Below are 13,646 nucleotides of genomic sequence, written 5' to 3'. Positions count from 1 at the left end.
CACTTTCTAACACTAGAATGATTGGTTCATATATGAGTATAATTACACTACTTATACATATTGGAATACATATTGCTTTCAGAAGGTTTGTATCAATGGGACAATGTCACAACTTTACCAGCATTGGGCGGAACCATTAGATATAATTTTGAGGATTTAATAGGCTTAAGATAACAAGGTCAATTTAATACGTCTAAAAAAATAACATATATTAAAATGTGAATTTATTTAACTGCTAGTAATGTGGAATTTTTTCCCATATACTTTTTTAAAGACAATTCTATTTTTTTATACAGCAGGTTCTTATTAGTTATCTATTTTATATATATTAGTGTATATATGGCAATCCCAACCTCCCAATTCATCCCACCCCCTCTTCCCCCCATATACTTGTTAATGATATATATTTCTCTTTTTAACAGGCTTTGCCGTTTTTTTTTTTTTTTTTTTGCGGTATGTGGGCCTCTCACTGTTGTGGCCTCTCCCGTTGCGGAGCACAGGCTCCGGACGCGCAGGCCCAGCGGCCATGGCCCACGGGCCCAGCCGCTCCGCAGCATGTGGGACCCTCCTGGACCGGGCACGAACCCGCATCCCCTGCACCGGCAGGCGGACCCCCAACCACCGTGCCACCAGGGAAGCCCAGCCTTTGCCTTTTTTAACTATTAAGGGCTTGATGCTTTTCTCTTACATTTCAACGAACTCTTTCATGGCAAATGTAAATAGTCTCCTGGTCTGTTGTTCTTTAGTTTCTTATCGTTTTAAAAAAACTTTCATCTTCATATTGCTGAATTTGTCAGTTTTTTCCTTTGTTCACGCTTTAATATTTATTCATTTATTTTGGCTGCGCCCGGTCTTAGTTGTCGCATGCGGGTTTCTTAGTTGTGACATGCATGCGGGATCTAGTTCCCCGACCAGGGATCGAACCCGGGCCCCCTGCATTGGGAGCACGGAGTCTTACCACTGGACCACCAGGGAAGTCCCTCCTTTGTTCATGCTTTAGTTTAGAACTTTAATATATATGAGGATGACATATTATCTGCCTAATTGTAATAGATGGTGATCATTGTAACAATAATAAAAATCATTTTAGAGTGCCCCATTAACACGGGGTTTGTGAAAATTCTAGGAAGGCGAGCACTGAAGTGCATGCACACCTAGAATGTACGGGAAATGTGTGAGTGTGTAAGGGCAGGGGACAGAGGAAGAAGAGAAGGGGCAGTCTATCTCCTCTGTTAGCATGTGACAGCATGCATCTCCCAGCATGACTCCACACTTCACACAGAGGGTTAGTGGACGCTGGCTTTCTTGCTCAGTCTTTTCAATGGAAAATCCACCTGACTGGTGTTTGTCTGTGCTGCCAGTGATGCTCAAAAAGGCAATTCCAAGGCACTACAGAGTTCTCTGTCAAAGAAATCTGCTTGGTTTACATTTTGATGTTAGTCACACTAGACTGTGAACTACTTGAAGGCATTTGTAACCCCCAGAAATGGAACTTGCTGGAGGTAGAGCAAATGTTTACAGGACGAACATTAAAAAAAAATTATTTTAACTATTTTCTAATCTTCTTGGTGGTGGTTTGAAAATTTATGGAGTGAAAAGAACGGTGTCTGCATCCCAGTAGAGGTCCAAGCACTAGGAAGTCAGGTAACCTTATGTAACTTATTTTCTTCTGGACCTCAGTTTCCTCATTTGTGAAAATAAGAGAGGGCATTAGGCCGGGTGATCTCATAGGTACTTTTCAGTGAGGATGCTCTATAAGAATAGATTATAAATTAATTACATACAGTGTCTGGTTTATACTCTTATTTTTAAAAAAAACATGTCTAATCAAAAAGAGAATGAACTGTAATGGAAACCACAATGTTCTCACAGGCTCAGAGGCACTGATTTAATCTCGCTTTACTGTTGAGTCCTTATGACTCTCAGCACAATGGAGTTTACAAATATAAATGCATATTTCAATACCAGACATTTGAAAGAAAAAGAGGGAAAAAAAGATAGATTTTCTGTCCTCTAGAGCTATGCCATCCAATAGAGCAGCCACTTGTCACTTGTGACCCTTGAACAGTTGCCGTGTGGCTGGTCTGAATTAAGAGATGCCCTAAGTACAAACACACATTGGGTTTTAAAGATTCAGTACAAAAAAAAGTAAAATATCTTGTTTCCATATTGATGACATATTGAAATCATAACAGTTTATTTATTTACTCATTCATTCATTCATTTATTTTTGGCTGTGAGGCAGGCATGCGGGATCCTAGTTCAGCAAGCAGGGATCGAACCCACGCCCCCTGCAGTGGAAGTGCAGAGTCTTAACCACTAGACCGCTAGGGAACTCCCCAAATCACAACATTTTAGATGAACTAAATATATTTGAAAAATTAATTTTGCCTCTTTTTACTTTTAAAAATGTGGCTACTGGGAATTCCCTGGCGACCCAGTGGTTAGGACTCTGCGCTTTCACTGCAGAAGGTGTGGGTTCAATCCCTGGTTGGGGAACTAAGATCCCGCAAAAAAAAAAAAAAAATGTGGCTACTAAAAAAAATTACATAGGAAGCTCGCACTATATTTTTATTGGACAGCGCTGTCTGGAATGGGAGATAGAGAATGATAGAGAATGGGAGATAGAGAATGATAGAGAATGATAATAGGATGAATAGAATAAAACTGGTGAAAGTACAGAGAAGATTGACTACCTGCATTATTTAAATGAAAGTTTCTTTGCTTTTCATTCCAGCAAACTTAGTCTCCACTAATTGTTAAAATGTTAAATTTGTTCTCTCATAGGAAAATGGCTTTGTAAAGAAGTTTGAACCCAAATCTGGCTGGCTGACTTTTCTGGAAGTTACAGGAAAGATCTGTGAAATATTATGTCTCCTGAAGCAGTACTATTGACCAAAAAGGACACTCCATATTGTGAAATCTGCCTAATTTTCTTGAATCGTACAAGAAGCACTTGCCAACACTTACTTCTACTTCTAAACAAATAACTTTGATGATATAACTTGACATTCCAGAGTTATGGGAATTTTGTCCCCATTTTAATGAATAAATTGTATGTATTTGTTTCTATACGTAATTTGTGTCCTGCCTGCGGGTCCAACAAGAGGGTAAAGCTCAATACAGGGTACAGAGATTGAATTAAGAGAATGATGACCAGGAAGGTGATGTCTTCGGCAGATTTTCTTAAGGGTGTGTCCATTACCCAAAAATCATTTTCGGTGTCACCAGTCTAGACTGATGATGGGTGAGGTCTGCTTCCCATGCACCTCTGGGCTCCAAGCTTTCTGGAGTCCCCAGTGCCCCTAGATGCTTACGTAGGGTTTTCCACCAATGCCCTCTCTGCCACACTTTACAGTTGCCATGTAAAGTTGACGAATATGGCAACCAGATATGGAGGAGACTCCGGGATAGTCTGAACAAAGACAGGTAAACGATTCAACATTGGGCCACTGGTAAACTCTCTATTTAAAAATTTCACAAAGTAGAAAATTATGTCATTTATTAGCCCCTGTGTTCTGATTTTTAGGTCAGCAAATCTGGTTGCGATATGGGAGCACGGTACCTTGTTCTCGACTTTCCCACTCTTCCTTTTCCTCCCTCAATACAATATCTGCCCCACTGGGGCTTGCTTTTCCTTTCCTAGGAAGTTGTTGATTGATCCAATAAAGAAACCAGAGCCTTCCCTCCCCAGCAACCCCCTTCAGGCTATGGGCATTTTCACAGGGGCTTTCAGTTAATTCATGCTTTACCTCTCATAGTGATTCTTAACGGTGGGGATTAGGACTTTGGGGCAAGCTAGCAGGGAAATATTTTTGACAAAAGTTGCTTTGGTTACTTATCAAATCACATCTGAGAGGCAACTACCTAGGCCACCTGGGCTTGTGTCTGCAGGAGGCAGGGAGCATTTTCTTCTTCCTCCTTCAGCCAAGTGCCTCCCCTCCCCCCTTCTGAAATGTGTTACGTTTTGATTCATTTTTGCATTAATCAGAGCTAAGTGGTGGGAATGAATAGTCATGAACGGACATAAACAGGAAGCATGTGTAAGGGTACTGCTACCTGGAATACACTTGCACAAGAAACCACAAACCCTGGCTTTTACACTGCCATGATCTATTTAACAAAGTGACACTGAGATATCACTGACCGTTTCTGTTTCTGGCTTGGTTGGTGACCTGGTCTTTCAAAGTGCAGCTCACTGTGTGTTCTGTTTAGCACTTTGCTTAAAAGAAAAAAGACTTTCATGAACCTCAACTCCTACCTCAAGCCAAACACAAAAATGAAAGTGAAAACAGATCACAGACCTAAATGTTAACTATAAAACTCCAAGAGGAAAACACAGGAGAAAATCTTCACAACCTTGGAGTAGGCAAAGATTTCTTAGCTACAACACAAAAAACCTGAACCAGAAAAGAAAAAAAATGGTAATTTAGAAATCACCAAAATTTTGAAATTCTTTTAAAAGACACAGTTAAGCACTCAAAGAGAGGGTATGTGAATTATATTTCAATAAAGCTGTTTAAAAAAAAATCTCAAAGCAAGCCATGGAATGAGAGATAATATATGTCACATTATTATCTGACAAAGGACTTGTATCCAGAATAAATATAATACTCGTACAATTCGATAACAACAAGACCTTCAACCTAATTTAAAAATTGGCAAAAGGGCTTCCCTGGTGGCGCAGTGGTTGAGAGTCCGCCTGCCGATGCAGGGGACACGGGTTTGTGCCCCGGTCCGGGAAGATCCCACATGCCGCGGAGCGGCTGGGCCCGTGAGCCATGGCCGCTGAGCCTGAGCGTCCGGAGCCTGTGCTCCGCAATGAGAGAGGCCACAACAGTGAGAGGCCCGCGTACCGCAAAAAAAAAAATTGGCAAAAAATTGGAACACACTTCACACACAAAAGTAGATGGTCAACAGACATGGAAAAGATGCTGGACACCATTAATCATGAGGGAGATGCAAATTAAAACCACAATGAGACCACTGCACATCCTCCAGGATGGCTAAAATAAAAAAGACTAATAATACCACCCTTGAGGAAGATGTGGAATAACTGGAACTCTCATCCACCACTGGTGATAATGGTAAACTGTACAACTGCTTTGGAAAACAGATCGGCAACTTCTCATATAGTTAAACACATACTTGCTGTAGGACCCAGCAACTCCACTCTTAGGTATTTATTCAAAAGAAATAAAAACATAGGGACTTCCCTGGTGGAGCAGTGGTTAAGAAGCCACCTGCCAATGCAGGGGACATGGGTTTGAGCCTTGGTTCAGGAAGATCCCACATGCCATGGAGCAACTAAGCCCATGCGCCACAACTACTGAGCCTGCGCTCCTGAGCGCGCGAGCCACAACTACTGAAGCCCGTGCGCCTAGAGCCTGTGCTCTGCAACAAGAGAAGCCACTGCAATGAGAAGCTAGCGCACTGCAACGAAGAGTAGCCCCTGTTCACTGCAATTAAAGAAAGCCCGCATGCAGCAATGAAGACCCAACACAGCCAAAAATAAATAAATAAATAAATTTATTTTTTAAAAAATCACTTCCTTACTCTATGGCCCTACAATTTGTTCCAGGCCCATCTTGTTCCTGCCTCAACTCTAGAATCAAGAAGCCCTGGTTGTTTATCAGAGAATATTTAGAAATCAAGATCTGGATGCTAGATTTCATTGCTACTGCAGTGTCACTGCTTCTGGCCCTCTCCCAAACAGAGCTAGGAAATATATGTGTGCTTTTAACATACATATCTCTATTTATTTCTGTATCTATCCATTTGTTTATATATTTAAAATCATGGGTTCATACTGACACTTCATTTTTTTTTTTGGAGTATAGTTGATTTACAATGTTGTGTTAGTTTCAATACTGACACTTCTAATTATCTAGCACCACAGGGTTCATTCCCCAATTCCCTCTTTCTTTATGTGTAACTTGTTTTTCCAACAAGGAGAAACCTGACTCATTATCCATAATATCTTTCCTTATTTGTTCAATTCTAGAATAAAGTCACTTCACAATTGTTAATATACACCCCTGTGAAAAATAAATGTACTAACTAGAGTGCAATATTTGTATAAAGTTATTTTTGTCTTTGGCCTTACAGTATACAGTCAAAATACTGTTTTCCAAACTTACTTAACTTAGTTTTTTTTCTTCTCCACCCACTTGTTGTGGTTATGCTAATCACTGACAATACAGTTCAGTTTGTTCATCCCTGCTTGTATTCTATTTTGGCTTCTCTCCACACCCTTCTTGTATGTATATGTAGAACATTATAAGGGTTCCCATTTCCCCACACCCTTGTCAACATTTATCTCTTGTTTTTTTGACTATAGCCACCCTAGTAAGAAGTGGTACCTCTCTGTGGTTTTGATTTGGATTTCTCTAATGACTAATGGTGATCTTTTTAAGTGCTTATTGGTCATTTGGATATCTGATGTGGAGAAATGTCTATTCAAGTCCTTTGTGCATTTTTAAATTGGATTATATATATATTTTTTTAATTGTTGAGTTTGAGTTCTTTATATATTTTAGATACAAGTCCCTTGTCAGATATATGACTTGTGTGAATATTCTGTCCCAGTCTGTAGGCTGTCTTTTCATTTTCTTGATAGTGTCCTTTGATGCACAAATGTTTTTAATTTTGATGAAGTCCAATTTACTTTTCCTTTCTTGCTTGTGGTTTGGTGTTATAAGCAACCACTGCCGAAGTCAAGGTGATGAAGATTTATGCCTATGTTTTCTTCCAAGAGTTTCATTTTAGCTCTTATATTTAGGTCTTTGATCTACTTAGAGTTAACTTTTGCATGTAGACATTTAGTTGTCCCAGCATCATTTGTTAGAAAAGACTATTCTTTACCTATAGAATTATCTTGGTACTTCTGTCAAAAAAAAAAAAAAATCGACTATAAATGTAAAGGCTTATTTCTGGACTCTCAATTCTATGACATTTTCCTATCTATCTTTAAGCAAATACCATACTGTCTTGATTACTGTCACTTTGTAGTAACTTTTGAAGTTGGAAAGTGTGAGTTTTCCAACTCTGTTCTTCTTCTTCAAGGCTGTTTTGGTTATTCTGGGTTCCTTGCATTTCCATATGAATTTTAGGATTGGCTTATTGATTTCTGCAAAAAGGCCAAATTTGATAGGGACTGCATTGATTCTATAGATTAATTTGTGGAGTACTGCTATCTTAAAAATACTAAGTCTTCCGATCTATAAACATGAGCTGTCCTTTCACTTATACAGGTTTTCTTTCTTTCAACAATGCTATGTTGCTTTCAGAAGTTTAACTCTCCCTTTGTTAAATTTATTCCTAAGTATTTTATTTTTCTAATGCTCTTGTAAATGGAATTGTTTTTTAAATGTCAGATTATTCATTGTTAGCATATAGAAATCTGTATTAGAGTTCTTCAGAGAAACTGAACCAGTAGGATATCTTATATCTTATTATATATACCTGATAATATATCTCCTATTAATATTTCCTGATATATGTGTATGTGTGTGTGTATATTTATATGTATGTATTGATACAGAACAAATAGACAATATCTATCTATAAAGAGAATATAAAGAATTGGCTTATGTGATTATGGAGGCTAGTAAGTCTGTTCTATGTCTCCTTCTGTTCTTTCTATCCTATTCCACTGGTCCACTGTATATTCAAGTGGCAGTACCACACTGTTTATTTTCTCTAAACTTCCAACAATTTCAGTTTATTTTCTTTACCCACCGAATTATTAACTTTCTCACCTTTTCATCAGATTACTGAGCCTTTCTCCACGCCTAGTTATTCCCTTGAGCTACTATCCTCTCTGCTCCCAATCCAAGTCACATGCCCTGCAAGAGAAAAAAATTCTTGGTGTCTCCACTTCCTCAAGTCTTCAGTTTCTGAAAGAACAGAACTTCCTTTTTTTTAAAATTTAATTTTATTTTTTTGGCCATGCGGCATGTGGGGTCTCAGTTCCCCCACCAGGGATGAACCCGCACCCCCCGCTTTGGAAGCGTTGTCTTAACCACTGGACCGCCAGGGAAGTCCCGAAACAGAACTTTTATAGCAGGAGCAAGTTCCAGTTATTCTACAGTGAAAATATTGTTGGACCTTGAGCCTGTAATGAACTAACTTTCAGTCCTGAGTTCTCCAGAGGTGAACAGAAGAGACATGCTGATAGTAAGAGAAAATCACTTGCTTCATCAAGCATCTGTCCCGCCCATCGGCAGTAAACCAGCTCCCTCCCAGCTACTGGAAAAGAAAAAGAGGAAGGCGTTATTACAGACAAAAAAAAGTCATCTTCCCTTTAGCTAACAGGTCTGTGTATCATGTAAATTTCTCTATTCGGCCTGCCTTTGCCTTTTCAGGCCCCAGAGAGCCCCAGTACTACACGACACGTGGCACCCAGGGAATCCTGAGTCTTTATAGAACTCCTTCCAGTAGTACCGCCGGCCCAGGGAGGTCAGGCGTGCAGATCTGTCACGGCTGCCCTCGACTTGCTGGGGGAGGGGCGTACATTGACCGCGAAGGCTGCACGTAGTTCGGGTACCAAGGGCGGGAGGCGTGGTGCGCCCGGCGACCCGGAAGCGGGGGGCCAGCGGACCCAGCGGCCTGCGGACGGGACCCGGATCGCACCCGCGAGATGGCGGCGGCGGCCGTGAGCAGCGCCAAGCGGAGCCTGCGGGCCGAGCTGAAGCGGCGTCTGCGGGCGCTGAGCGCCGAGGAGCGGCTGCGCCAGTCCAGCCTCTTGGCCCAGAAGGTGGGAGAACGCAACAGCCACCGTAACGCAGGACTCGGAAGCCTCCAGGCCTGCGGATGTGCGCAGGCGCAAGCCTCCGGCGCGCGCAGTCCGCCCGGCGCGCGCAGTCCGCCCGGCGCGCGCACGTCCGCCCGGCGCGCGCACGTCCGCCCGGCGCGCGCACGTCCGCCCGGCGCGCGCACGTCCGCCCGGCGCGCGCACGTCCGCCCGGCGCGCGCACGTCCTCTGAGGGCGCGCAGTGTTCCTCTGAGGGCGCGCAGTGTTCCTCTGAGGGCGCGCAGTGTTCCCCTCAGCGCGCGCAAGTCCAGTTGTGGGTGTTGGAACGCTGTTGGGTTCTGTGTTCGCGCCGTGGAGAGTTATGGGGTTTGTGAGGGAGAGGATGGAAGTGGGTGACAGACTGCTGAGGTAAGAGCAGCGTGAGAGCAGAAAGATCTGGAGGGGGAGACGGGCGGACACCTCAGCGCCAGTGTGCCTTCAGTGAGTCTTAGAGTCTTAATGAATTACAGGGGACTTCCCCCCGGCGGTCCGGTGGTTAGGACTCAGCGCTCCCGCTGCAGGGGGCGCGGGTTGGCTCCCTGGTCGGGGAACTAAGATCGCACATGCCACGCAGCGCGACCAAAAAAAAAAAAAAAAAAAAATTAGAGTCCAGTCATAGCAGTAAAATGAACAGAGAAAGATGCAATTACTTCAGACGAGGGAGCCCAAAATGGGGTGCAGAGATGCTCAAGGATGGAAGCCCTTCAGTGAGCCTGTGGAGGGCAGAGCCCTGTCTCCGTAGCCTCAGGGCCTAGCCTTCTCATCACTCAGTAGGTGAACATTAAATGCTTTTTTGAATTAATGAAAGAACTGATTCTCATACTTAGGCTGCCCAAGAAGATAGGAAGCAGAAGAGAGAAGTTAGGGGAATGAGTCCAGTTTCGTGCCTGTTGGTTATAATACCTCGATTTTGTTACTTTCGCAGACTGACTTGTTATATACTACCTTGTAGTATAATACAAGTTCATGTAATGCCAGGTTTCGTATCAGTAAAATGGCGGACAGATCCTGCCCTGAAGGCACGTGTCTGGGAGACTGGTTTTTGTTGGACGCACGAAGGAAAAAAAATTGATGTCCCGTGAATAAGTAAATGTTAGTAATTCTAAGTCAAACTAATGATCCCTCTTCCCCAGCATCTTGTCTCTGACATAGATACCAATGTTATATTCGGAAATTAGCATGGGAGTTCTTTTCCTTGATGTCCCTTGAAATTAGATATGCCGTAAGAATTTCTTAATTATCCTTCACTAGTCTATCATCCATTAGTTTCTCAAATTCAAGGTTCCTATGGGTTAAAGCAGTAAAGCAAATACAAGCATTTCATTCCCCTCTCCATATACATAGGTGTGCGGGAGGGGATCTATGCAGATGTTAGCTTATTTATTCAAACTCAGTACTTTTAGCTATATGAGGAAGGCATTAGTTGCTTTAGTAGATGTAGAGAAGTATAGGATCTTATCCTTACTCTCTAGGTGCTTAAAGTTTAGCTAATTAATTCACATATATTGAACTCATACTGTGGGCCATACTTTGCTATGTAGTGGGTTGTAGGAATGAAAAAGATAGGCTTATTGGACTTCCCTCGTGGTCCAGTGGTTAAGACTCTGCGCTCCCAATGCAGGGGGCCCGGGTTCGATCACTGGTCAGGGAACTAGATCCTGCATGCTGCAACTAAGAGCCCGTATGCCGCAACTAAAAGATCCCACATGCTGCAACTAAAGACCCAGCGCAGCCAAATAAATAAATATTAGGGTAGGATTGTTACTCTGAAGGAGCAGAGAGTCTTCAAGAGGAAACAGACATGTGAATAAAGAATTGCAGTGCTTTGAGATACAGGGTAAAGGTAAACACCAAAGCTGTAGAAACCTAGCTTAGGGGAGGGGGAATCAGAAGGCTTTCTTTCTGTAGGGAGAAGTTTGAGAAATATTTTGTAGTACAAGATGAATTTTGTCAGGTGAAGGGAAGATAGGGTGGGTGAACATGTGCAGGAATATTTTGGCAAGAGAAGGAAAGACAATTTAACATGGGTCTTGGAACTCTTTAGCTCTGGATTTAATCTGGCTCCACTGTGTTTTAGCTGCATATGGCCTTGGACAAGTCCTCTAATCTTTCTGAGCCTCTGGTTCCATATCTGTAAAAGGATAATGTCATCCTTGAAGACCTATTGTGAAGGTTAAAGCAGTGTGTTAAGGGATGCATTGAGTGCTTCACATATTTTTGATATATCATTTAGGAAGAGAATATTGGCAGAATTTTTGGAAAATGGGTTGGGGGTGGAAGAATGAGAAAAAAATACATGGAGACCAGTAAGGGGCTGTTGTGATAATTTGGGTGAGAGGTAATAAAGATGTAAACGAGGGCATGGGCAGTGAAGGTGAGGGGAAAAAGCAGGTAAATGGGAGACTATGTAGTGAGAATCAGCGGGACTTGGCAATTAACTGGATGGAGATTAGAGAGTACTGGAAAAGGGGAGCCACCTATGATTCCAAACTTTAGAGCTGTGGATAAAGAGTTTTGAACATTACTAGGCACAAGGAAGGTAAGAGTTGGAGCAGATTTTGGAGGGGCATGGGGACAATAAAGATGAGTTCAGTTTGGTTTGTCTATAGTAGATTAGAATTTAAAAAAACTCCAGGTGGGAATAGTAACCATATAGAGACAGAACCACTGATATCAGTAGATTGACAACTGAGAGCTGGCATCAGAGAGAGAAAAATTCAAAAGCAGACCCATGACTCCCAGTAATAAACACATTTTACTCCATACAAATAAATGTACTCATATAAGAAATCTGTTTCACAACCAGGTGTTTGACAACTCTTACTATATACAACGAACTTTAATATTTTCTATTTCATTTGCTGATTGTAACCCACTGTTGACTTCATGACCAACCAATGGATCAAGGCCCAAAATATCAACATACTGGGACTAGAACAATGTTTTGCCATAGTGCATGTTCAATTCAGTAAAGGTATTAAATGATGCCTTTCTCCCAATAATTTAAAAAAAGGCAAATTTATTCTCATTGACACAGCACTTTTTAAATAATTTACAAGTTTATCAGAAAAGTAATGTATGGTAAAGAAATTATACTTTATGCCATATCTTGACTCCTCAACAAATAAGTTGACGAAATTAGTGCCAAGTACTCATTTTGTTTTCCATTCTATTTGCCAATTTGTGGCACCTTTATCGTTATATTTACATTGCCAAGTTTTTATAATATTTGTGCTCTGTTCTGTAACTGTAATGAGTCTACTGAGCATTTTCTGTGCCTGATTTCCAAACTTGAAATTCAAGTAAATAGTATTTACAGTATTGTGGTTATGTATATAGTGTTCACTACAGAACCAAATTGTATCATTGAATGTGTAAGAAAAGGATATACAATTCAATGTCACTAGACGTGTGTGGCTAGGAGGGGAATATTTCAAGTGTTAATATCAAATACTTTCTTTTTTCTTATGCTTTATAATTGCTCGAAATTATGGCATTCTTAATTTTCCTATTTGGAGTATAAATTTCTAATTTAGCCTCTGTTCAAGTTTCCGATTGCCTTTGTTTTTCCTTTATGGCAAAATAAGAATATGCCTTATCAATAGATTCTTTTTCATTTTGTTTGTTAAAATAAATCCACTTTCTTCTTGAAAGCACTCTAGTCCACTGCTCCCTCTGGTCTGGTCGACTTTGAGTCTGTGCTATAGCCATTGCCCTAGGGTTCCTCTTTCTCTGCTTTTAAGTTAGGGCTGTTTTTTGAAACCAGTATCTTCTCTCTTAGACCTCTTCCTTCCTTCTTCTTTTTCTTTATTTTCTTTCTTTATTTTTGGCTGCGTTGGGTCTTCGTTGCTGTGTGCAGGCTTTATCTAGTTGTGGTGAGCGGGGGCTACTCTTTGTTGGGGTGCACAGGCTTCTCATTGTGGGGGCTTCTCTTGTTTCAGAGCACGGGCTCTAGGTGCGTGGGCTTCAGTAGTTGTGGCTCGCGAGCTCTAGAGTGCAGGCTCAGTAGCTGTGCGCATGGGCCTAGTTGCTCTGCGGCATGTGGGATTTTCCCGGACCAGGGCTCGAACCCATGTCCCCTGCATTGGCAGGCAGATTCTTAACCACTGAACCACCAGGGGAGCCCCTTTTGTTGTTGTTGTTATCTTATTAGATTGTATTCTCAAGTAACTTTTGGGGAGAAAATATCTATGAGGGTAAACTCTTTAATACTTTATACATTAGGAAATGTTTTTACCTGATTGAGAGTTTGAATTTCAAGTTTAAAATTATTTTTCCTTGTTCTGCTCAGCATCCATGACCTCCATTCAGTCTGAAGACTGGTATCTTTACCTATTATGTCTTTGATTACTTCTTTTCCTTTCTACAATTCCTGTTAATCAAATAGTAAAAATCCTAGATTGATCTTCTATGTCTCTTAATATTTTTTCTTATTTTCCCCACTTCTTTGTCTTTTTCCCCTACTTGAGGCTTTCTCCTGAATTGTTTTAATTTTGGTAATGTTAATTTTAATTTCCAGGTATTTTTTAATTCTCCGATTGCTTTCTTTCCAAAGCAGCCTGTTGTTGTTTTATAGATGCATCTATCATCTTGAACTTGTCTGAGAAAACGAATTAGAATTTTTAAAAATCCATGTTCTCTGAATTATAATGATCTCACTTTCCTGCTGGATCACTCCACCCACCTCCTCTTTTATTTTCATTTATTTATTTTTATTGGAGTATAGTTGCTTTACACTGCTGTGTCAGTTTCTGCTGTACAGCAAAGTGAATCAGCCATGCTTATACATATATCCTCTTTTTTGGATTTCCTTCCCATTTAGGTCACCACAGAGCACTGAGTAAAGTTCCCT

The 13,646-nt window shown here is 41.2% G+C and overlaps 2 protein-coding genes and 1 long non-coding RNA gene across 9 annotated transcripts in view; 2 read left to right on the top strand and 1 right to left on the bottom strand.

The window, feature by feature from the left end:
* The window catches only part of BCL2A1 (BCL2 related protein A1), a 66,971-nt gene extending 63,944 nt beyond the window's left edge, over window positions 1-3,027 (top strand). For both annotated transcript variants that reach the window (XM_060157236.1, XM_060157244.1), the window contains exon 3: window positions 2,788-3,027. In XM_060157236.1, the coding sequence (XP_060013219.1) occupies window positions 2,788-2,895 (108 nt within the window). In that variant the 3' untranslated portion in view covers window positions 2,896-3,027. The remainder of the gene's footprint in view (window positions 1-2,787) is intronic.
* LOC132524814 (uncharacterized) lies at window positions 2,640-8,793 on the bottom strand. 3 transcript variants are annotated; one of them, XR_009542050.1, is made up of 5 exons: window positions 8,516-8,793; window positions 8,132-8,250; window positions 7,761-7,847; window positions 4,148-4,222; window positions 2,640-3,415 (listed from the first exon to the last, which is right to left on the bottom strand). It is a non-coding gene; the product is annotated as an uncharacterized LOC132524814 (long non-coding RNA). The 3 variants fall into 3 exon arrangements; XR_009542049.1 differs by lacking the exon at window positions 7,761-7,847; XR_009542052.1 differs by lacking the exon at window positions 7,761-7,847 and having other exon boundaries at window positions 8,549-8,793.
* Window positions 8,500-13,646, top strand: part of MTHFS (methenyltetrahydrofolate synthetase) — a 51,980-nt gene continuing 46,833 nt past the window's right edge. For 2 of the 4 annotated variants that reach the window (XM_060157202.1, XM_060157212.1), the window contains exon 1: window positions 8,500-8,758. In XM_060157202.1, the coding sequence (XP_060013185.1) occupies window positions 8,642-8,758 (117 nt within the window). In that variant the 5' untranslated portion in view covers window positions 8,500-8,641. Of the gene's footprint in view, window positions 8,759-9,046; window positions 9,164-13,646 lie in introns of those variants that run through there. The other 2 variants (XM_060157224.1, XM_060157221.1) reach the window with 2 other exon arrangements.

Source organism: Lagenorhynchus albirostris, chromosome 1 (assembly GCF_949774975.1).
Source record: "Lagenorhynchus albirostris chromosome 1, mLagAlb1.1, whole genome shotgun sequence".
Taxonomy (NCBI): Eukaryota; Metazoa; Chordata; class Mammalia; order Artiodactyla; family Delphinidae; genus Lagenorhynchus; species Lagenorhynchus albirostris.
The sequence above is the reverse complement of the archived record's forward strand: the minus strand, read 5'-3'. Positions and strand labels throughout refer to the sequence as shown.